At 45.6% G+C, this 24,792-nt stretch overlaps 2 protein-coding genes across 2 annotated transcripts in view; one reads left to right on the plus strand and one right to left on the minus strand.

The window, feature by feature from the left end:
• LOC135920076 (uncharacterized) overlaps positions 1 to 24,792 on the plus strand; it is a 75,019-nt gene that overhangs the window by 2,662 nt on the left and 47,565 nt on the right. The window lies entirely within an intron of this gene.
• On the minus strand, positions 1,373 to 5,764 carry LOC135920077 (THAP domain-containing protein 11-like). The gene is made up of 5 exons (XM_070530335.1): positions 5,392 to 5,764; positions 5,225 to 5,332; positions 5,065 to 5,139; positions 3,806 to 4,272; positions 1,373 to 1,387 (listed from the first exon to the last, which is right to left on the minus strand). The coding sequence occupies exons 1-5, from the start codon at positions 5,693 to 5,695 to the stop codon at positions 1,373 to 1,375; spliced, it is 969 nt and encodes a 322-aa protein (XP_070386436.1). The 5' UTR covers positions 5,696 to 5,764.

Raw genomic sequence — 24,792 nt, forward strand, 5'->3', positions numbered from 1 at the left:
AGACGTGCCGGATGGTTTCTCAGAGCAAGAAATCTTGGCACATCAGAATGCACATAGTGCTCAGAAGCATACTATAAGCGGATACAGGATGTTTAAAGCAGATAAGGTTCACAATGTTCTTATTTGCAAGGCTGACAGTTCCACTTTTCTTAAAGCAACCGTGGAGGCATCGTTCTCTTTGGCAAAATTATATAACACTGCTGCTGTGCTCTCGTCAAATGGAACTGTGGTTGAAGGAACCTGCAACTGCCGGGCTGGAGCTGCAGGTGTTTGTAAACATGTAGCTGCCTTACTATGGTTTGTACTAGACTTGAAGCGCTCTGGGGCAGCCTACGTGCGAGACACACAGTCGTGTACAGACAAACCCAGAGCATGGGGTACTGGCGCTAAGAAGGCCAACATGCACTCACGCGAGTTCTCACAACTACGTTTTGTGAAACATATGCCAATGAAAGCTGGCAGGCATCTGACTCGAGAAACCACAGTTTCTCTGACAGTGACAGAAGACCATATTAAGAGAATGTATCAGACACAGAAAAATATTCCAAACGCCATGCTATGCAAGACGCTGGAGGACAACCACTTTCTGCCCGTAGCAGTGAAAAGAGCACATCACGAGGATGCTCTTAGCCAGATGCCAATCAGGTTACCGGTGCAAGCCCTGTGGGTTGAGCATGTGCCAGCTGGATACAAGTTCGGCTCCTGTGAGCTTACTTTAGAAGACTCATGGGCCCTTGAGCAAGCGACTAGGATGCAGAGCGGCTCTACAACATGGAGCTTCGAGAGATCCAAGCGCCTGACTGCTTCACACTTCGGAGATGTGGTGTCACGGAAGAAGCCAGCTGACGAGAAGTTTTTCAAGAGGCTGTTTGGGTCTAGCCAGATGCAGACCAAATACATGGCTGATGGTTTAAGGAATGAAGCTGCAGCCGTGCAGCGTTACATAGAGAAGAGAGAGGTCCCAGTTAGGATTTACTGTTGTGGGTTGTGCGTCAACCCTGGTGTCCCTGTTCTTGGTGCAACGCCAGACCGTGTTGTACAGGAGGGAGGAGATTTTGGTCTCCTTGAAGTTAAGACCCTCTCAGCTGCCAAGGAACGGGGTGATGAATTAGAAAATGCTGTGAATACGGCATCCTACCTGAAGAATGGAGTTCTTAAACCGACCCACAAGTACTTTTACCAGGTCCAGGGGCAAATGGCTTTGACTGGACTCTCCTGGTGTGACTTTGTGGTTGATAATGGCACAAACTGCACTCTTCAGAGGATCACTTTTGACAGCTCGCTTTGGATTTCACAAATGCTGCCACGGCTTCTGGAATGTTTCAAGAACTACCAAGAGCACTGTGCTTGTGTGTGAATATCAACGACTTAGTTAAGTCACATTGGTCTGCAGGACAAAGATTCTCGGACTCATAACATGCTTTGGCATGTGTTCATCTTACATATATTTGGTGTTTAAATATGTTGTATTGCATTAGTCTCCATGAAGAAAGTGTTTTTCTGTGTAATATCGTTATGGTCACGCGTATGTGCTGCCACCACCTATTTAAATGTGTGTGCAACTAATCGGTGTGTAAAAAGTAAATCAAGCACCACACGTCTTGCTGCCTTGTCATTGAACACATACATAACGCACTCTTGGACACAGGAATCTGGGCAGCTACACACTTCAACATTTCCTATACTTGATGGTGATAGTGACTTCACATTGGTCTCTGTAAGGAAACCGCATTGAAAGTTGCAAGCAAAATCTTTGCGAAGTGAAAAGTGTGTTCTCCTTAGTGTAGGTACTCTTGCACTCGGTACGACTTGTAACATACGTGGAGTGAACCAACAAAGGTTTATGCTTTACAGTAATCAATGTGCCGTCATAGAGAGTGCCCAAGGTGCACACTGAGCATACTTCATCTCTGCTCTGAGGGGCTAATGCCCAAGTTTCGAGCTGCACTGGGCTCGCACTGCTTTGACGACCAAGCTCGAACCTACCGCATCTCGAGTATTGCATACTGATACTGAGTGCGATAGCAGTTATTTCATAACTTCTTCCTCAAGAATTCCATGCAGGACATTACATGAGAGTTTGTAACAAAGGTCTCAAATTTCATTGCCATGAAATACTCGCATACATATACAAATTTTTTTACATATACAGTACACAAATATACAATCCATATACATATCACAATTTTTTTAAACATGAACGCGTCACTAACACATGTAAAAATGACAAAGTGAAATTCACTTTACAGATTTCACTCCAAAAAGTTAGGAAAGAAAATCTGTGGTAGAAAAGACAATGGCTGCAAACACCAACTTTCCAACTTGTCTGTGTAGCTCAGCAATGAGACTCGTGATTTGGTTTTTAGTCATGACTCACATATAGTACTGCCACATTCTATGCTCGAATCATTTGCACAACACCGACACAGAAATAAGGCATTGCAGCGCTATATAGCCTGTACAGTGACTTCAGGCTTACTTCAGCAGAGCAAGAAATGCTGCTCTAGTCCGCTGTACATGAAGTAGTGTACTTTAACGCAAGTTCAATGCCTTGCACTGCAGCAGGGATTCTCAAACTGCGTTTTGTGGAACTTTTGGGTTTCTTGGAACACTTCCTAGAATCGCCAAGCACCTATGTTCATGCATGTCTTCATCGGCCTTAGCCAGTTATTTTGGGACTAATGCTCTAGCCGCTTACTGCTATCTCACTATACAGCCAGTCATAACTGAATTTAAGTATTTGTTCAGGTGCTGTGCAGCTTGCGTACCCCTTTTACATTATCCGGCCAACACCTTTTCAAGTCTCGGTCGCAGCGGTCGAATTTCGATGGAGGCAAAATTCTAGAGGCCCGTGTACTGTGCGATGTCACTGCCCGTTAAAGAAATCCAGGTGGTCGAAATCTCCGGGGCCCTTCACTACGGCGTCCCTCATAGTGTAAGTCACTTTGGGACGTTAAACCCCCATAAAGCAAATATTTTCAATACAGGCTCCGTGACCGAAGCTGGCCAAAATAGAAATGAAATATGGTAGGAGCTAACTCCATTTTAGCCAAATGAGGTTAGTCTTTCTTCAACTGAAAAGGCTAAAAAGTTTGAGCACCCCTGCTTTACAGTAGATCATGCACAACGTACAAAACATTAAAAACACCACCATCGCTCATCTGTTTAGAATGGGCTCACGCATGAAATTATTGAGATAACAACAAATTTTCCATATCTTGTTCAGCTTCTCTGCCATAACATTCGGAAAAACAGCACGGAGTATTCTGAAGTTTTTAACTTCCCTGATGACACGCTCAACATGAATTCGCAAACTGGCTATCTGCCGTGTTGCTAACTCCTCTGCCAGTGACAACTGCGAGCGGCCATTCAACATAGGTGGCATGTTTAATTCGACTCCAAGCTGACGGAGGTCATCTTCAATGAGGAATCCTCTATCCGCCATTACACTGTCCCCTTTCTCGAGCAACTCGTACAGGCCACTGTGTCTTGTGAGTTCTCGATCAGAAAGTCTTCCAGGAGCAAGATTAGACACGAAAGAAACGAAGCCGTTCGGAGTGATGCCAATGAGCCCTTTTGCGGTGTTGTGTCCTTTATACGAGCTGAAAGTGTCGCTTTGTGTATTGTAGTCAGACGGGTTCTCGATAAAAATTTCTGTGCAGTCTAGTACAATGCGTGTAGATGGGTACAATTCTTTAAAATTGTCTGGCATGAACAGGTCCACTGTGTTACGGGATGGCCACATTGGTATCTGGATTAGCATTTCAAACAAAAAATTAACCCAAAATGTATACATGGCACTCACGGTCGACACAGACACTTTCAGGCGATATGCCAAATCCTGTTCGAGTAACCCAACCCTGAGCCTGCAAAGCGCTGCAATGAGCTGTTCTTTCATTGTCAGTGCTGGTGGCCTGCCAGCACCCGTTTTCAGTGCCTCGTACATGCCTTCAACATGTTCCACAAACGCATCAAATTTTTTGAAGGAGTTAAACCCCGTATAAAACACGAGTCGTTTCTCATCTGAAACAAAATCGTGAACTTTAGAGACAGGATTTTTTAGCTTCAGCTTCTCTTTGAGCGCCTGAACTTTCATATCGTGCAACTGAGCCTTCAGATCCTCAACCTCTTTCTGGAGCACAGATTTGTCTTTGCGGAGCAAGCTGTTTTCATGCTCGAGTTTTCCACAGACTTCGAGAAGGTGGTTGACTTTTCTTAGTGTGGCAGCAGATGCTGCGTCTGGAGGCCCCATGGAGTACGAGTGGTCGGCACCTAAAAAAAAAAATGAACTACTTATTGATTTGCGAACGGTTAGGCCCTACTTTAATGCAGATTTCAGGGTTTTAAATAGTCACTTCAGCCCACAATGTGTGTTCTGAACCTTTGCTCTCGGCTTACATTGATATACAGACAACAAAGAACCAGGATGCCAAAGCCATAGAGCCCAGCGCTCTTTCACTCCACTGGTCCACCTGCGCAAGCAGCTTACCAACCAGCAAGCCCAGATTAATGCTATCCATTTATACTCGTAAACCTCATGAGCTGTCTGTGCCCCTCCTGAGCATGCAGTTCGACGACATTGCAGCTTGTGCTACCAGTGCATTGTTCCGCCATATTTGCACTACATTTGGATAGCCTGACTTTTGAGTCATTTTTCCAAGCTGGGGTAAAGGGAATAATATCGAGGTGAAAGAAATGAAATGGGTAAGTTTCACAATGCGTGCACTGGTGGGAGAGGTACCACGTTTATCAGAAAACTCGCTGAAGTACTAACACATGGACGGTAAAATCACTGATGACATTTACGTCACAGAACACATGCGGTTCTGCCACTCCTAACATGCAGACTTCCCATGGCTAGTTGCAAAAGCTTGCGGAAAACTGGCTTCGCGGGAAGAAATTTCGTCAGTTTTCACTAGATAAGGAAGTCGCTCGCTATTAATATACCGGTCGCCACAGCACCCGTGGACCCCGGCATCCTGGGCGCGATAGGGGTCCGTTAAATGCGAAAAATAAGTTTTCATAGTGGAATGCACAAAGCGAGAATTTTGAATTCTCACCAACCTTCCGTTTCCGTGCGAGGCGAAGCCGGTGCACCGAATGTCAGCTGGGTGGGCTCCTGGGAAACAACGTCGCTTTCTGCGTATAATACACTTTCGTGAAAATGCGTACACACAAAGCCGAAGCCTCAGAAAAAAGATGGCACAGTTAAAGCGTCTCTTACGTTGATCGCATTGGGGCACGTCAACTACGCAGCCGATATCCAACTCGTTCAGAAGGAGCGCCGGGCTGGCAGAGGCAGTTTGGGAGCTCGTCTTCTTGCGTTTCGCGACTGGAAAAGATTTGGAAGTTATGATTACATGCAATAACCGTCTGAACATATATACTTACTGGTATTAAAGGAAGGAGATAGTTGATTGATGACCTTGTGGGGGAAAATTGTTGGCAGCCGGTCCATATAACCACGGCGTCCACTTGCGTTGAAGTGAGCTCCGCATATCCGGTGGTGCTTAGAAGGTTGCCACAAAGAGAAGCGACCAGCACTTCCTTGGCGGTTGATTCTTCTCACCCACTCCTTTTTTTCTTTTTCATTTGCAGGGAACGCGTGAAATGAAACGTTCTTGTCTTTCAGCGTGTTGTTGTCGCAACCAGGCACACAACAAGTCTGACCGCCGCCTCGGCACTTCGACGACATCACGCGCAGTAGTGGCTGAGGTCACTAAGTAACCCACAGGCACGTAACAGTTAATATAACGCACCTGCAAGCGCCCACCACCAAAAAGTACACAATCTCTAACCAAACAAAGCACGCGCGCACACACACACCGCAGCAGCGAACGCAGGAGGCAGCCAAGACGGGCGGGCGGTTGGTCGGCGCGCGCTCACTTTTCCCATAATGCGTCGCGCGCCCGCTAGGTTTTCTCGCGGCGCTGCGATTTCCGAAATGGTCCATTGAGGTTATTTCCTACTGTGCTCTATAAAGAAACTATAAATCTAGTAAAGTATATCAGCTAGGGTACATGCAGTGCATAAAACATATTGGTTCGCGCATAGTAACGCGATTGGTTGCTGTGCTTATACACGCCTCGCAATGCTGTATGCTAGTAACAGTATTTCGCGTGATATCCAGCTTTTCTGGACACGTACCAACTAGCGCCCCAAGCGGCCCCGGCACGAAGCTAGCGCGTTTTCAATGGAACGAGCGGGTTTTTCGCGAATAACAAAAGCTGCAGGTCGATTATTGAAAAACGCAGGCGACAGACGTGTTCTGGAAGACAATCCACACGAGCCAAATGCAGTGATCACGCTATGGCACGTAAGAATTTTGTTCCCACAGCGGTTAAAGGTTTAGCAATGGGAGCCTATGGAAACGACGAAAATTTGTACTCGATTTTCGAGGCACGAACGGTGCCAGTAATTAACCTACGACGTCTATCGTAATACGCAGTGCAGCGTATGTAGTCCGGAGACTCAGCTTTCGATTGATGCCTATCTCGACTCTCCACACATGGCGCAACATTGTTCCCAAAAGCGTTTTTTGAAACACTGTCGTGAAAATTCACGTGGTATCTATAAAAACATGAGCGTAACACTGGGCGAAGCCTCGGAAGCCGTGGCCGAGCGGTAGAATCGCGCGCACCTTTCGTCTCCCTTCGCGGTGGCCGCGGTTCGATTCCCGCTTCGCACTTTTTTTTAAGCCGCATAGGGCCTAGTTTTATAGTCTGTCACTAGATGGCAGAAACACAAAATCTAATATTTGCTTTCGGTTCTGGTTTTGCAGCGTTGCAGTTTCTTTTTTTTTTTTTAGAAGCCGCATAGGACTTAGTTTTACAGTCTCCCAACAGATGGCAGAAACACAAAGCTCATGGTGTGCTTTCGGTTCTAGTTTTCCAGTGGTTCTCTTGAAATATTATGTTTTCTATTTTCCTTCCTAAAACATAGCAGTGTTGTGTTCATTAGTTAGGTCACCGCATTTATGAATATTTTATTCATTGGACATCATAACTAGAAGCTTGCGCATAGCTTTGTGTTATGCAAAAAAAAAAACACTTTAGTGCTTTGTAGCGTGGAACCTGGGAGAACAAAATGGCTATTCTTATTGCGTTCTTCTGGAAGGTCCGTTTTCACGACTTTCGCCTGTCCTTAATGGCACATACTCCGAGCGAATTAGGTCCACCTGGGCCACAATGCCACCCGGTGGCCAGTGCCATTCCTATGCAACATTCGTGCGGAACAAAGGGTCTGCTAAGCTGAGTCGCTGCCCGAACGTTAACTATTTCTAAAGATTCATTCAAATAAAAAATGCGCCAACTAGGAGAAGACGTGCAGCGTGTGGATTAATAGCTACTGTTAATGTGTTGCCTACAGCCAAGTGGTATGAATGTGTAGGTGTGCCCGTAAAAAATCCATTTGAATAAATGTCCCGTGTTGTGGCTGCCCCGGTCGCTCTACAGAGAAGCTAGCTTGGCTAGCCGTCAGTATTTAGAATCAACACATGGCGTCGCTCGTTCGGTGCAGTTGCTTTTAATGCGCAGCATTCGTTGGCGAGTACCCCAGCAATTTGGTAGCAAAATCGTGCAAAATCGTGTCTGTAACGCCAAAAAACTTGACGCATTTCCCATATGAATACATAGGTCTTCATAAAAAGGGTTGGGGTGGCCAACTTGAAATTGGAAGTGCCATCAGCATCAATTTGGGCGTGATACAGGGATGGGCCAAGCTGAATTTGGTAGCGATATGGGAGTGGCCCAACCTAAATTTGGGGTGAAATGGTAATGAGTCAAACTGAATTTGAGCCTGATATGGGGGTGGCCCAACCTAAATTTGAGGTGATATATGGGTGGGTAAGCCTAAGTTTGGGGGAATATGGGGGGTGGGCCAGCCTGGATTTGGGGATGATACGGGGGTGGGAGAACCTAAATTTGGTGGGATATGGGTAGTGGGACACCTTAACCATGGGGGTGACATGGGGCTGGGCGAAGCTGAATCGGGGGTGTAATGGGGATGGGCTAACCTAAATGTGGGATTGATTTGCGGTGGGCCATCCTAAATTTGAGGTGATAGAGGGGTGGGCCAGGCTAAGTTTGGGGCTGATATGGGGGTGGGCCAACCTGGATTCGGGGATGATATGGGGGTGGGCCAACCTAAATTTGGGGTGACATTGGGACCGGCTAACCTGACCACGGCGGTGATGTGCGGCGGCGCCAAGCTGAATTGGGGGGTGATATATGGGTGGACTAACCTTAATTGGTGTGTGATTTGCAGTGGGCCATCATGGGCCATTTCGTGGGGCCATCAGTGGGCCATTTCGGGGATGATATGGGGGTGGGCCAACCTAAATTTGGGGTGACATTGGGACCGGCTAACCTGACCACGGCGGTGATGTGCGGCGGCGCCAAGCTGAATTGGGGGGTGATATATGGGTGGACTAACCTTAATTGGTGTGTGATTTGCAGTGGGCCATCATGGGCCATTTCGTGGGGCCATCAGTGGGCCATTTCGGGGATGATATGGGGGTGGGCCAACCTAAATTTGGGGTGACATTGGGACCGGCTAACCTGACCACGGCGGTGATGTGCGGCGGCGCCAAGCTGAATTGGGGGGTGATATATGGGTGGACTAACCTTAATTGGTGTGTGATTTGCAGTGGGCCATCATGGGCCATTTCGTGGGGCCATCAGTGGGCCATTTCGGGGATGATATGGGGGTGGGCCAACCTAAATTTGGGGTGACATTGGGACCGGCTAACCTGACCACGGCGGTGATGTGCGGCGGCGCCAAGCTGAATTGGGGGGTGATATATGGGTGGACTAACCTTAATTGGTGTGTGATTTGCAGTGGGCCATCATGGGCCATTTCGTGGGGCCATCAGTGGGCCATTTCGGGGATGATATGGGGGTGGGCCAACCTAAATTTGGGGTGACATTGGGACCGGCTAACCTGACCACGGCGGTGATGTGCGGCGGCGCCAAGCTGAATTGGGGGGTGATATATGGGTGGACTAACCTTAATTGGTGTGTGATTTGCAGTGGGCCATCATAAATTTGAGGTGATCGAGGGGTGGGCCAGCGCTAGTTTGGGGCGGATATGGGGGTGGGCCAACCTCGATTTGCAGGTGGTATTGGAGTGGGCCAACCTAAATTTGGTGGTGTTGTGGAGGCAGCACAATTTGTATTCGGGGGTGATATGGGGTTGGTCCTACCTAAATGTGGGGGCAATCTCGAGGTCGGCCAATCTGAATTTGGAGGCGATATGGGGGTGGACAAGCCTAAATTTTGGGGTGCACCGACTCGAAATTTGGACGTCGATTTACGGAAATTCGTGCGTGCATGCACCAACTTGAAAATTAGAGGTGGCCCAATTGAAATTTGGGATTGCGATTTGAGTTTAAGAGGAAGCTTTAGCTCGGGCCCAACTCCGACGCGGCGTATTCAAATACATGTAAAACGCAAAAACGTTTTTATGAGATAACCCCTGGACCGATTTTGATGAACTTTGTTGCATTTGAAAGAGAAAGTTAAATTCTAGTGACTGTTGTAGCGGAATTTCTATTTAGGGCTTGAATTTTCTTAAAACGATTTTCAAATATTTGACCGTTTGAAAAAAATAGAAGCACGAAGTTTACAAATTCATAGCTCTGCATAAAGAATTCATATCGCGGTTCTGTAAGCGGCATCCATTAGATCATTCAAAGCGGACAAATTCAATATGTCATTTTACATCTTACATGAATTTGTTACGTTGGTTACGACGGTTTTGCAAAAGTTGTATTTCCCTATGATTAATTTTTTTTATATTCATGTGTAACATATCAATTTTGTCCGCTTTGGATGTACTACTAGATTCAATTCACAGAATTGCATTATCATATTTAGTGGTTGAGTTACAGAGTTGTAAAGTTCATAGTTTCGTTTTTTGAAAATTTTCGATTTTCAGCAATTTTTAACGAAAAATTGACAACCTAACTCAAGAATTCGAAACCAACAGTCACTAGATTTTAAGTTTTTCTTTTAAATGCAACAAACCTCGTCAAATTTGGTGCAGTGGTTGCCGAAAAAAACGAATTCTCCTTATACAAGTATTTAGATAGGAGCACTCGAGCTAAAGCTTCCTCTAAGGCTGGGCGAAAAGAAAATCGGGCGTGGCCGAATTTAAATTTGAGGGGGGTGGGCCAATTTAAATTTGAGGGTGTGCCAACTTGAAATTCGGGGGTGAGCCTACTTAATGTTTGGGGTGGGCCAATTGAAATTTGGGGGCCTGTTTACGAATAGTTAGACAACACCAGTGGTGTTTCTGCATCTTTTTCATCATCGCAAAGTACGTACATTAATAATTGTTAGCCAATACCCCTCAAAGTGAGCTACCACTCGAGCCTTCCCAGCCCACTGAGCTAATAATGTCACAGGAGTGCTCTCATCGTGACGACTGCGACGTTCAATGTGGAGATCCACAAGAACAAATCGCAGATAGAGCTGACCATTTTCACACCAATGTCATTGTTAACACTACTCGCGCGTGCTAGACGTAACACAAGCCTACAACGATCATAATTCAACTTTCCATTGCACGCTAGTCGACACGCTATCAGTGCACTATTTCGCCAATCATTGGATAGAGCCTTGCTGGATGTTTTACTGTCGTGTTGCGTCGTTTTTCACGAAGGCCGTCTCCCGAAAAGAGAATACATTTTTGACATTGACGAGGCAAGCTAGTATATAACTCATACGAAGCAAATGTATAAACGGTTATAGTGATTTTTCAAAAATCAATATAAATAAATAAGATTTCAGATGGTATTGTTTCGACCGGGCATGACAACGAGTTTTTCCCGCCTGTCACAGTGCTTTGACCGAAAACCTAATCATTTTGCTTAAACGTGTTGCCCCAATACTACATGTGCTAAATGTAGAAAAGTGCGGTGCGTGGTCACAGCTTCAAAGCCAGTCTATTTTGTGTACGGTTGTTGATATTGTAGTAATGTGGAGTTTTCTTCTTTATAAGAGCACAAAAAGAAGAATATAACAGATGGTAGCTAAGCGCGAAGTAAATTGGAAGATCTGAAACCAGCAATTATTTTTAATTTGTGGGTTGGTCTTCTCCACCGGTAGATCGCTGTCGGATAACTTCAAAGAATTTTGTTTGTGTGCAACTGCAGCAAAAACGAAAATAATACCATTTCATTGCCAGGACCTCTATGCCCTCCACACACACAAGGACACCAGATAATTGGCAATATCAGTTTATAAACTGACATTGTTTTACTAGTTTCAGTGTAGCGTGGTGCCTGCGGACGGAGTATTTTCTTAGTATCAGTCCAGTGTTAGCAGTGAGCAGCAGTTCGGTCTACCATTCCCATGAGGGCATACTAGCCATTGTAGCGCTTTACTGTAGGACAAATTAAGTGCTAAAAACTTGGTGTGCCTTGTCCTTTCCGCAGGTCGTCCATCCATTCTGTTATGGTGACGATCAACGTTGTGTCCGTCAGGCCTCCTCCTCATATTTAGCTTCACCATCGCGAGAGTGGACAGAGGAAGGAAGCTTTCTTCACAATCAGCCCCAGTGGGATTTCACCACTCGTAACTCGTAAGGATGCCACTCACATTTCACCACTCGTAATGATGCTAAGCACATCCTTATTTTCACAATGACTAGAGTACGAAGAAAAAGTAGAGCGTTGGTCGCTATCACTACCATGAACCCATGTCAATGCAGATATAAGTACGTGCAGGGGCTGGGTATGCTAACTTCTCCGCTACCACCTGCTTCCACCACCTCTGATTTTCCAGGCATACCTGCTTCTTGTTTTGATCGCAGACGCACGCAGGATAAACGCGGATAACTAAAAAATCTCAGTGCCCTTCCACTCTGTGGAGAAACATGACCTGCAAAGCTGTGTATGTGGGTCCCTTAATGGCGAACTGCCCCTACACCGTATGTCGGCCCCGCATTGCACTGTCTTCGGGATCGGCCCACGTATGGGGAGTGCTTAACGCCTGCTTCATCTCCGCCGCGGGTCTCCCCGGCATGGCGTTACATTCGGGATCAGCCCACATATGAGGAGCGCTGAACGCATGCTTCACCACCACTGCGGGTCGGGCCGGTATTACGCTATCTTCGGGATTTGGCTCTACACGCGGACGCGATAGTGGGGAAAGTAGCCTTTAAGAGGAAGCTTTAGCTCTGGTGGTCCTATCTAAATAAATGTAAAAGGAGAATTCTTTTTTCTCGAAAGCCACTGCATCTAATTTGACAAGCTTTGTTGCATTTAAAACAAAAACTTAAAATCTAGTGTCTGTTGGTTTCGAATTCTTGAATTAGGTCATCATTTGTTTATTCAAAATTGTCAAAAATTGCACATTTTCAGAAAACGAAACCATCAAGTTTACAACTCTCTTTCGGCAATGAAAACTGATATCAAAATTATGTACATTGGATCTAACAGCACATCTAAAGCAGACAAAATTGATATATTACGCATGAATCTCAAGAAATTTAGTAATATGGAAATACAGCTTTTCCACAACCCTTGTTCACAACGTAACGACTTCACGTAAGATATAAACCGGCATATTGGAATCGTCTAATGGATGCTGTTTACAGAACCGCGATATCAGTTCTTGATGTGGAGTTAATAATTTGTAAACTTCGTGCTTGTGTACTTTTCGCACTTTCGAATTGTTGAATATCTTTTACCAAAATTCAGGCCCTAAATAGAAATTCCGCTTCCAATAGTCACTAGAATTTACTTTTCTCTCCCGAATCCAACAAATTTCATTAAAATCGGTCCAGGGGTTATCTAAGAAAAGCGTTTCGGCGTTTTACATCTATTTGAATAGGCCGAGTCGGAGTAGGGCCCGTGTTAAAGCTTCCTCTTAACGACTTCGCTGTAAAAAAAAAGCATAAAAGAAAACAAGAACGCTGCAGCCATCAATATCGCCGGCTCAGATTTCGTCATGATGGCACCGTCCCCATCGGCACGGCTCCGTGAGCAGCTACCAAGCTGTTCACTTTCGTTATCTTCCTTCCCTCGGCGGCAGCGCATTGTCTTGATGCCAGCGACGCGCTAAATCTGCACCATCATTGCGTTATGCATCACTCCTGCGACCAAGCAAGCTTTCTGCGGCACACGTGCAATGCCGCATTGACACCAAAACTTTAAACTGCTTGCTTTCGAGAAAACAGCATGAATAAAAATGGAACGCGACTATAAGGCCACGGGGAATATGTTCGCGGGGCAATACTATTGATGACAGCATCCCGAAAGGCTAGATGTGGTCAGGTTGACTTTACAGGTTTGGAAGGAATGACTGACGGTCTAGTTGCTTCATTATCACATAAAGAACAGCGCTTAAGGTTAGCGCAGTTTGTGTGTGGTTCCTCTTTTGTGTCCCGTCGTGAACTGCTGTTCTTTCTGTCGCTTTACAGATGTTCCTTTTCTGCGTCAGTTACGCCTTCCAAGAGTGTTTACTTGGAAAAGTTTTGTTCGCATGGCTCTTACAGAAGCATGTTTAGTCGAAAGTTTTTCGACTGGCTGCATAATCTCGTGGACGGGCTCCAAACTGCTCACTTTCTTTAGCCACGTAAGAACCATTACTGAAAATTTAATTAACGTAGCTTTGTTAATTACGCAAACAACTTCTCAACTTACTCCGCATCTAGAGATTACCAATCTGAACACTCGAATGATAAAATGATGTTAACATTGTTTGTATCATTTCAATAGTTTTGTTTCGTGCAGTTAAAAGCAGCCGGCATATTGATGGTGTTGTAGACTTCTTATAAAGTAAGTGTGAAAGCTTGGACAGGTTATCTTGACACAAATCAACTTCATGAGCTTAAGCGCATGTGTCAAACCTTGCACGACTGCCTTTACAGCCGATTCTCATATATTATACAAGACGCACCTCAGCGTTACGGTACATCCCACAAGGTGTGCGAGAACATTGTGCGCGCTCCCGATTAGGTTCCTGAGTGTTGGTGGCATCAGGCTCGGTTTCCTGGCATCATATGGAATAAAAACTGCTGCCTGGAGGAAAGCATAGGGTACATTTTCAGTACTTTGTAACATATGAATCAGCACGGATGTGTACGTTAGAACGAAAAGTACTGAAATATTAAGATGAGGATTTCGCTGGATGTATTTTAGCTGTGTAATGATAAGATCTAAAGAAAAAATACTGTGATTTTGTGACAATTAATGCTGACATGAAATATGAGCTCCGACACAGTACCCGTGGTGGAACTGGCCCCTGAACTATTGGGATACATTGAACCACGATACGCTGGTTTGATAGTTCGCGCTTGAATTTCCTGTATGTCAGTGCCGCTGTGCAGTGTTGGAGGCCCTTTTTAAACGACAAGCACTATTTTTCAGCTAATATTGAAAGCAACTGTATTCTTTTTTTAGGGGGAGGCTTTTTTTAGCGTCTAACCACAGTTCCAGAGTTATCAGTTAGCTCAAGATGCGCCTGCATGTGTTTCTAACATCCAGTATGTTGTCACGGATTCAATAGCGAAAGAGCGTTATCTTATCAGATTGCGCGCGTGAAGCGAATACGGGCCTACATTCGCCGTCACATTTGAGGACCCGAGATTGCGCTGTAATGTACGACCATTTCAGTCTGACGAACTGACGCCTTGATCCGTAGATCGGAATCAGAGCAAGCACTTTGCGCGCAGCCATCGTTGCGCTTTGAGCGTTTTCTTTTCCCGCGCAAGCTCACCTTATAATGACTTATATTCGTGACTCACTCTTTGGAAGTGTTTTGTTCTTGACATCCCTACAATGTAAGAGTATAGAGGCGCTCCTTCTTCATTGAGTGACTACTTGGAAACGGACACGGCCTTTTCTTGCGTCTGCGTTTACACACTTCCCGCATCAATTTATTTTTATGCCCTAATTTAGGAGGCTGTAGAACACAGCAACCTTTTATTAACAGGACGTTTTAATAACGCAGAAAATATGAATGCTTATTAGTCGGCTTTCACCTCATGGTAAGGAATTTCAATAAAGATATCTTTATGGTAATTAAAAGCCTATCCTCTTGACAACGTTTAATCTGAGTTCCTCTTTGCAAGCTGATACAGACTTGCAGGTGGTTCGTATCGGGGCCCTCAACATATGTCTAACCGTCAAACAAAGAGTTATTCCGAATGTTTAATTTCAGGAAGGCGTGTTACCCTCCTGTCTTTCATTCCCGTTCGCAAACACGCATAAGACGAAAGTGCTACATGAAGAGTGTCGTTAGTCAAAACCAACGAGCTAGCGTAACTCACCTCGCTTATATCGCTGTCATTTAGGATTATATACGAAATATATATATTTTATATTGACGCATCACGAATCCAAAAAGAGCTGTCCGTGACCAGCCCAGCTAGGTTTCTTTCATTTCGTACTTCGTAGTAGCGGCTAATAGTAGCTCACGAAGCAGAGCACTGAGTGTGGATATTGCAGAGAAAGTGTTCTATATACTGTTTCGTCACCCACCGAAAATTGCCCGCCGTGCTACTGGCCATTCCTAGAAAATTGTATATGTGACGCCCAGTCATTTGCAACACCGCAACTTTGTTTCGCGATTGGAGAGTCCAGGTGAGAGACAGGGTGGTTATGTAGATAAAGACACGCTATTTTTTGCAGTAACAGATGAAAGCATGAATGAATGCCTTCATTTATTGAGAAAAAATAAGACCAAGCATCAGTGGAAGCACGTCTCAGCAGATTGGGAAAGAAGCGGGGGACAAAGAGGAAAAGCTGGAGGCCGGGTGGTAGGCGAAGTCGCAGTTTAGGGGCGAGAGAATATAAGCAAGAGTTAGTGAAACCAGTTGAATTCTAGTGTAGATCTGTGATGTCGCGAGTAAATGATTGGAGTCACCGCCAAGCATCCGTCATTTGCGGTAGTATAAGCACCCGCCGTTCTTGGTAACAAACGTTTACTGAAAACCAATCTTCGCAATTAATTATTCATCAGCCATACCTCGCCACGTATTTCTTAGTGGCAGGGTCAGTGGATTTCAACTACGCTGTCACGACAAGTTACGACTATAACGTGGCGCTTGCGGTTACGGTTGCCATACTCGTGACTCCTACTATTGCGCGAATACTATAAACATGGGTTTACTACACAAGTTAGTGAACAGACATTTTAGAACCGCGTTTCTCACCTTACATACGCGCAACGCAATCACCATTGCAGCATGTTACGGTGCGCGTCCCTTCAAGACAGAGACAAAAATAGAAGAACGCGTTAGAAGACAGGGTACCGACTTGGGCCTCGTGCCAAACATATCCAAGCCAACAATATTTATTTGATTTCAATACCCTAAAGGCCCAATGCGGGCGTTACGTAGGGGGGGATTCATAAAAGAAACTTAACAATATACAACACAGAATATAAATGGCTGAAGACAGGAATAAACAAGTTAATAAGCCAGGTACAAGTTGACAGGGGAAGAAGTGGCTAGGAACAGGTGCTGAAAAAATGCACATGTAGCAAATCCCACAAAACAAAACAAAAATCGCACCTTCAGAAGTTACAAAACATGCCATCTAACATTCCACGGAACGTTACGGCCCACACGCACACACTGCAAAAAAAACGAAAAAAAAAACGCACATCATTGTACAGTGGAATGTTCTAAGTATGGGGGGGGGGGGGGGGGTTACCAAAGAGCTGTTTGAAATGATGATGTTCCAGCGATAGCCGCAATGCTAGAAGGAAGCGAATCCCACTCTTCAATAGCCAGGACCAGAGGTGAGTATTTGTGTCGTTCTGTCCGAGCGAAAATGGGTTTAGTCTTCTTCATGTGATCTAGACGAGCCGGTGTGTGCGGAACCGGGAGAAGATGTGAACTTGCGAATGGTGTGTTGCTGTGGTAGAGAGTATGGAAAAAAGATAAACGGCTGAGTTTTCTGCGCATGACCAGAGGCGGGAGACGGAGCGATATTTTCAGTACCGTTACACTTTGATACCGAGAGTAACGGAAAAGGATGAATCGAGCAGCCTTGTTTTGTATAGATTTCAACATGTTAACAAGATAGATATAATGAGGGTTTCAGATCACGGGTGCGTATTCTATCACAGGCTTGATTAGCGCGTTGTATGCGTGTAGTTTTGTATCCTGGTTGGCTTGGCGTAGTCGGCGTTTAAGAAGTTTTTTTAAGTCTTTGGTAGTAATCAGTTCAATATGAGTGCTCCAGGATAAATAAGAGCTAAAATTTACACCGAGGTATTTTACCGCCGCTGAAGTTTCAATGATAGTATTATTAACTGTGTGGGCATTAGGAATCGTCTTAGCAGCGGAAGTAAACTTGAGATGTATAGTTTTGTCTGCGTTAATTACCATCTGCCCTACCGCACCAATGAGTTAGCTCATCAAGATCAGTCTGGAGAGCAATGATGTTAACAATCATGCCGTCATTTCTATGCAAAGAGGTTATGTATTTAAACTTCTCGAGTGACAGTCCAATCGGCCACCTACGGGAGCGCTTGAAGCCGCCGGCGGCCATATTGTTAGAGGAAAAGGAGCACGGCTACAGTACGTGGCTGCAAGCACGCGCGACGCAACTGTGCTTGCAGTTCTGCGATGAAAAATCAAATGAGACCCTTTTAGGAAGTATATCAGTCCGGCATTGTGTGTCGCTGTTGTAAAAAAAAAAAGAATGTCATGATGGTGGGTGCCTTGTGTTCTGTGTACAATGTGTTTCGAGAACTGAAAAACAGTCGTTTCCTGTTTTCTTCATTCAGTAACCTGCCGCGTGCATCGGCACTGTGATGCCCTTTCGTCGATACGTGGTGCCGGGCCGTATTGACAAAACATGACCTTGAAATACAGTATCCTTATGCCATTTCTTAAACAAATCACTATTTGTGTTAATGAGCATTTTTGCTTTAAACCTTGAAAACAAGAAAAATATTCAACGATAGGTCTCATTTTTGTCTGGCGTTTCAGTTCTAGCTGAAAAGAGTTGGTGAAAGCAAATTTACATTAAAGCTAAAGCGACCCACAATCTGCACGAAGCCGCAAGCCTACATGCGATCCAATGAAGGTAACCTGCCAAAGTTAAAGTCATGCGTCACTGGCGGCTCAAGCAATCTTTACTTCTTTTTTTCGTTTCTGCATCCGTTCTTCCTGCGTCTGCGGCAAAAACGAGAAGTGGGAAGGCAGATAAACGGAAATTGGTGGAGGCAGGTGGTAGCGTAATGGTTAGAGTGCCCATCTCCCAAATGCAAGATGCTGCATTTGGGAGATGGGCTCGAATCCCGGTGGTTTGTTTGGGAAGACAGCTTTCTGTGCACTCTGGTGACAGCGACGCTCAGAATTAGGCGGCAGCCTGACGACAACGGTCGCCGTCAACGCAACAGAATAAGCGGGCGTGCAAGGTCCCACTTAAAGCGGAAGTACATTCAGAGGAGATACGCTATACTCTTGTCGGCAAAAAAAAAAGTGATGAGTAACGAGCGGTGTTGTTGAGCGAAGCTGTAGACCAATAATGTCAGCATAGACATGACCACGCTCCAATCCCGGTGCTCAGCGGAAATATACGTCGACAGCATGTCAACTAGCGTGTTATAGATACTTCATTAAGGTCGTTGCGTGTTTGTGTTGTGTCTAGCAGGAGCGAGTAGTGTAAGAGATGACACTGGAGGGAAGGCGGTGAGCGAAGTCCGCGAAAAGTAATTGAGGATAGCCGTATTGAACGTCGACGCCGTGTTGAAGAAAGCCTGCGACTTCAGTTGCTCAGCCGACAGAAAGGCTTGAGTGGTAGCATACCGCTGGGCGTATTTGGTAACCACAGCGATAGACACACACTTTGCGGAAGTAAACAGAGGAAAGGGACGTAGTGAGTTGGCCGCCCTTTTCAAGCTCTGCTTGAAAAATGCATGTGGCGAAGTATGACGCACCAAATAGTATATGCCAACCCAAATGAATCAGCGCGGTCATACTTGCGCGACATGCCATGGTGGCCTGCCACCAGGACATCATGAAGTTGCAGCGATTACAGTTTTCATTGGGTACTTGAGAATAAAAACGAGCACATCAGAGAGGTCCGAGGGATGTTTCTACGGTATAAGAACACATCGCTCTCGCCCCTTCCCCGCCCCCCCCCCCCCCCCCCCCCCAAGTAACTAAATCACGAATATAAGCTTACGAATAGGGGCATCATAAGATCGAGCACTAGGGCGCTTGTTGATCTTGTTCAGGATGACGTCAGCGTTTCATTCAGCGTTTATTTCTGAGAAAATGAGTTGGAGTTACGTTTATTTGCATCACAATGGTGGGCGTAATCAGGCAAACATTGACAGCATTTCATTAGAGGGTGCCTGACTACTCTGTGGAGATTACGTTTAACAATGACAACAAACACAGAAAGCTTTGCTTACATCGATTCGCACATACGTGGGATCCGCATAATTTTGTGACTATCAATTTAGGTTCCTCAGAATGGCGCTCATTAGCGCAACATTTCCATCCACAGTGAGCATAAGCGGCTGTCGTATCCACAGTAGAATTGATTTAAATGGCTTTAATCCCATGGACATATCTTCGCCAACTTCCGTGGGAATGGAGTCGTCAAAATGGAATACAGGTGACAGGGAAATCAGGAGGTTGAGGAACGGCACGAAGGCGGAAGCTTGCGCATGACCTCAGGGATATAAAATGACTTTTTGAGCAGCTTGGCCAGGGGGCCATGCAATGGTTTCCACGTCTATTAAAAATCCTCCAAAATATTAAGAGGCCGACGAAAATGCGGGCATTTTGGGAAAGGTGAAACCGCTGGAAATTTCACGACAGCCTTAGCCTAAATATTGTCACGTGGTCGTGACGTTGAATAACACAGTAGCAGTACTGCGAACGACAAAACTAACTTTTATTGGGCGAACCTGTGCCCACAAAACAGGCTACACTTATAGCACAACGATAGCGGCGAACACGCTCGGCGATCGTCGAAAATATGATCAGCGGGTCACGCGCGTCGGCTTCTTTAGAGCAGTCATCGAATGTTCCAGACTAATCGTTCGGACCCGCGTGCCTTCCACAAAGTTCTGCACCATTCGCGTCAGGTGATGAAATCAGATAACATAACGTTCGGCGACAACAGACAGCGGATAGAAGCATCGATAACGTTCCAGAAACTTCGGATACATACAGGCGCGTCCCACGCTGTGCGATTACGTTTTTTAGGCTGCGAAACGTGGTTGCCCGATAAAGATAAGTATACGTGTCAATATAAAAGATGACTTAACATAAGAAACCATAACGTTGACAGGGTGGCCAAATTCTGGCACAAATAAATCGGCTGTTGAAGCAGTTAAGCTGAAACGCAAAAGTGCGAAATAAGGCGAGAATGTCGGCAAGTGTTAAAAAAAGGTCAAGTAGGTCCTGTGGCCGACGCCAGCGCTCGGCAGCTGTCAAACGACTGCACGTATTAGCGAGATGCCTGGTCGTCAGTAATTACAGTATGATTCGGGTCTGAAATATTGGACGCGGACTCCATCACATTGAATACAGTGCATTCTACGGTGTCATTCTTGGACAGATGGTACCCATTCTCCAGCAATGAGGATGGGAACAAATTGTCTCACGGGCCGGCCGTCACCTTCCTCCTACTGCCAACATTCCTTTCCCTCCGTAGTTGCTTAGCTTTTATTGGGTTCGGCTGCTAATCACGAGGTCTCGGGATCGAATCCCATCCACGGCAGCCGTATTTCAATGGGTGTGAAATGCGAAAACCCGCGTACTTAGGGTTAGGCGCACGTTAAAAATCCCAAGTGGTCTAAATTATTCCCGAATCCTCCACTACGGCGTGCCTCATAATGAAATCGTGGTTTTGGCAAGTAAAACCTCATAATACGTTATGTAACATTCGTTGAGGATGTCCTGGGCAGTCGCACAACTCTTGAATTTGAATACAATTAAGTGTCAGGAGTTGCGCGTGAGGTCCTTGAATATGTCATCATCATCAGCAGCAGCAGCAGCATCATCATCATCAGCCTGGTTACGCCCACTGCAGGGCAAAGACCTCTCCCATACTTCTCCAACAACCCCGGTCACCTACTAATTGTGGCCATGTCATCCCTGCAAACTTCTTAATCTCATCCGCCCACCTAACTTTCTGCCTCCCCCTGCTACACTTCCCTTCCCTTGGAATCCAGTCTGTGTATAATAGCTGTGTCTTACCAGTACTCACCTACGGGGCAGAAACTTGGAGGCTTACGAAAAGGATTCTACTTAAATTATGGACGAGGCAACGAGCTATTGAAAGAAGAATGATGGGTGTAACGTTAAGGGATAAGAAAAGAGCAGATTGGGTGAGGGAACAAACGCGAGTTAATGACATCTTAGTTGAAATCAAGAAAAAGAAATTGGCATGGGCAGGACATGTAATGAGGAGGGAAGATAACCGATGGTCATTAAGGGTTGAATATGTGGATAGCCTTTATGGCGTTCGATAGCTGCTAGTCTACATTGCGGCTATATAATAAAGGTGGAACGGCAACATGGTAGAAAATGTGGAGAACATACAAATCCCGCATATATTATTCCACAATAATTTTAAATAGCGTTCTTGCTTCACACACGTGGATAGCCGCCATAGGAGACTACTTTGGAAACTAACTGCAAGTACTGTATATGTCGTACCCAAGGGTATACCTGGCCTGGTGGCCAGTAAATGTGACGTAATATTGCGAGCAGCTTCGGCCATAGCATGCTAACGGATGACGACACAGACTGAAGTGACTAGCGCAAGAGTGGACAATAGAGAGACGCTACAAGGACAAGCGCCCAGTTGGCAGTTTGCGCTTATCCTTGTCGCCTCTTTAGTGTCCCGTGTCCACTCTTGCGCTAGTCACTTTAGCATGGAATACCAACTAGCCCCCTCTCACACCCTGCGACGACACAGGGACAGTTTGCTCAACTCTTGTTTCGTGACTTTTGTGTCAAGGTGAAAAACCGACATATCCATGTATATGTCCTGATACTTAAGCACATCTAGATTTGCAACTGCGTCGATAGCCCATGAGTGCGCATTGCAAAGTCGCTAGTGAAATAATTGTGTGCACCTTAACGAATTCGATAAGGGAAAATCAAAATCCATCCACGACGGCGTCTCTAGTAGGCGCGGTGCGATGTTCGGACGTTAACAATGTATGCCGATTGAAGAAAGGCTGCCCCGAAGTGCTTCTGACGGTTAGGCTAGCTTCTTTACTCCGTAGAATGAAAAAAAAAAGAAAAAGAAAAGGAAAAGAGAAAAAAAAGAACCGAATCAAAAGCCCAGAATCAACAATTGCTCGTCGCGAGTAAACGCTGGATGACGAGCAATTTCCAGGCGACGAGCGAATACGCTTGATCAAGAACACTGATAACGCCGGCGGGACAAACATTGTGGCGAAGTTCAATGCACAGGGATAGCTTTTACTTTTTTTATTTTTGTTTGGTTGACGTCATCACGCGTCACTGCGGGAAGTTTGAAAAGTTTAAGGTGAGTACGCCACGTGGTGGCATTCACGCGAACTAAACCCTCGTGTCCAGAAAAGCTGGATACCAAGACAACCAGTCACATATGCCGAGAAAAGGCGTGGCGAATGGAGCCGTTCTGAGGAAGCTAGCGACTTTTTGAACGCACTGGCCACACGACGCGTCTAGTTTTTCTTCACGTACAAGCCATTAGCTCCACAGAATCGAAGAAAGATGAAAGCCCGGCAATAGGTATCGCGCAGTTCACTTGAAGACGGAAAAAATAGAGCGAGGCGTTCTTACTTTGAATTCTTCTGGTGTTACCGCTCATCTGTGAAATGATGTCCCCGTTCTTCAGACCTTTAATGCGAAGAGCATTCTTTGCCGCATACCAGGCGCTTTGCGGTAGGTAGACACGCAAGTTCCTGTCTCTTTTCGGTGTACCACGACCTGGCGCTCGGTCTTTTATGTGGGTTCTCATCTCGAAAAGGGGCCCTAATATAGAGATTTGCGAGGGGCGCACCCCTTCTCCCACCACTGTGTCAGTGAAATAGGCCGATGAGCGCTGCTGCCAGGTATAGCTACCGGTGAAATATAGGCCACTGTAGACGGCGAGTTCCAGACGCTCGGAAGGACACCCACCTCTTGGGAAGTTGGCGACGTGGGATCATTTTTTAAGAGTATCGGTGCTCTGTTGTGGATCGTGGACAGCAAGCATAGCGGTCTGAACGAACCTCTCCCAAGGAGCAGCGCATCTTCGGAAAGCCTCACGCTTGTTCGCGGGGGATGCTTTGCTTGTATCCGTCTTATAATAAACCGGTGGCTGTCCGGCGGTGGGGATCATATCACACACCTCCCGCGGCCGGGCCGGACGTTTTGCCCACTTGCTCACGCCTATGGTGTCGATGGTGGTATCGAACTAGGATTCTCCGGCAGAAAAGTACGATGCTGTAACCATAAGGCCACGGACGCTGAATTTTTGCGGGACATTTATTTCAGCACCTAACTTGGCATGTATAAGAGCAAACGATTAGATAATTAGTGACAACAGTGACAGGTATACTGACGCACTAAATCAGTCGACAGGACCCGCATTCACAAAAGGCTCGCATACGTTAGGATTATCCGTAAGAGCAAATTCCAGCTAATCCTGATGCTGAAAATTTTTGCGAAAGCAGCCAGCCAATGACAGGGAGCACTTACTAACGAAAAGCTTTGTATATTCGACCCCACGTGTACATGCTCATGACGTTTAGAAAGGTGGGCACTTTGACATAGTCACACACAGGATAGACACCATAAAATGCACCTTGTATAGTGCCGGGGCAACGTGATTTGTTTAAAGTACGCATCTTGTGCTAAATGGGGGAAGCGTAATATGGGGGGGGGGTTGTAAGGATGGATAAAAACATCAGCAGAACTGAGTACCACTCCGGTCAAATTTAGTCTTCAACATAAGTGCATCATAAGTGGAATGCAACCTTGAAGGAGCCATTGGTTCGGCGCTGCGGTTCATCACGTGCTTTTTCCACAAGCTGCACGCTTCTCTCGTAGCAACACCAACTAGTACTTCGAAACAATTGGCTCGTGCGAGTTTTCATTAAGGCCACACACGCATCTTTGAAATGCGCAATTAAATGTAAAGTTGACGACTTCCCTTCGTAAGCATGGCGTTGCATGGCAACAAGTTGGTTACAAACGCGACAGAGCGTAGTTTTCGCCTTATGGTACCACCTTCGGTATTGGCCCAGTTTGTGAGAAAACTGGTTTTTCTTTTCTTCTTGTTTTTTTATTGACATGGTGTAATCAAAGAGGTTGGCGCCTTTAGGTGGGCACCGGCTACTCCTCGTCGCTTGGGAAAGAAAAATATTGCCACAAAATTTGTTACAAAATGAGGCACAAAGTATCACAACAGCAGTTAGCAAAATCACAATGTTCTGTAGATGAATCCACGGACCCACAGGAGGTGAACATTTATACAGTTGCATATGTAAACACATATGCATCCTATTGTCCGAGACAACATAAAGAACTTCAGCGTCACAGAAAAGTATACAGACCGTAAGTACAGCCATACATAACGTGCTACATAAACTTTTGACAAATTAACAAACATACGCTTATATCGTAATGTATACTTCAGCGGACACTAAAATTTAATATAGATCCAAGAGACTTGTGTTTTCTAAAGAAACTTTTAAAACGACAAGAGCTTTTCTCTGAAGCTCCACTGTTTGCCATGGACCAAGTATTTTTGTTTTAGGGTGAATGGTCGTTTGTCTAACAGCACCGAATCTGCCCTCAATTTTCTTCTCGTTGTTTCATGCCTTGGGC

This window comes from Dermacentor albipictus, unplaced genomic scaffold, assembly GCF_038994185.2.
Source record: "Dermacentor albipictus isolate Rhodes 1998 colony unplaced genomic scaffold, USDA_Dalb.pri_finalv2 scaffold_86, whole genome shotgun sequence".
In the NCBI taxonomy this organism is placed as follows: domain Eukaryota; kingdom Metazoa; phylum Arthropoda; class Arachnida; order Ixodida; family Ixodidae; genus Dermacentor; species Dermacentor albipictus.

Excerpts from the sequence above, each read along its gene's own strand:
- LOC135920077 (XM_070530335.1), bottom strand. The coding sequence starts at position 5,695 with ATGTCGTCGAAGTGCCGAGGCGGCGGTCAGACTTGTTGTGTGCCTGGT. Across the intron at positions 5,333-5,391 it reads ATCTCCTTCCTTTAATACCA|TCGCGAAACGCAAGAAGACG; the intron begins GTAAGTATATAT and ends AATCTTTTCCAG. Across the intron at positions 5,140-5,224 it reads CGTGCCCCAATGCGATCAAC|AAAGCGACGTTGTTTCCCAG; the intron begins GTAAGAGACGCT and ends TATTATACGCAG.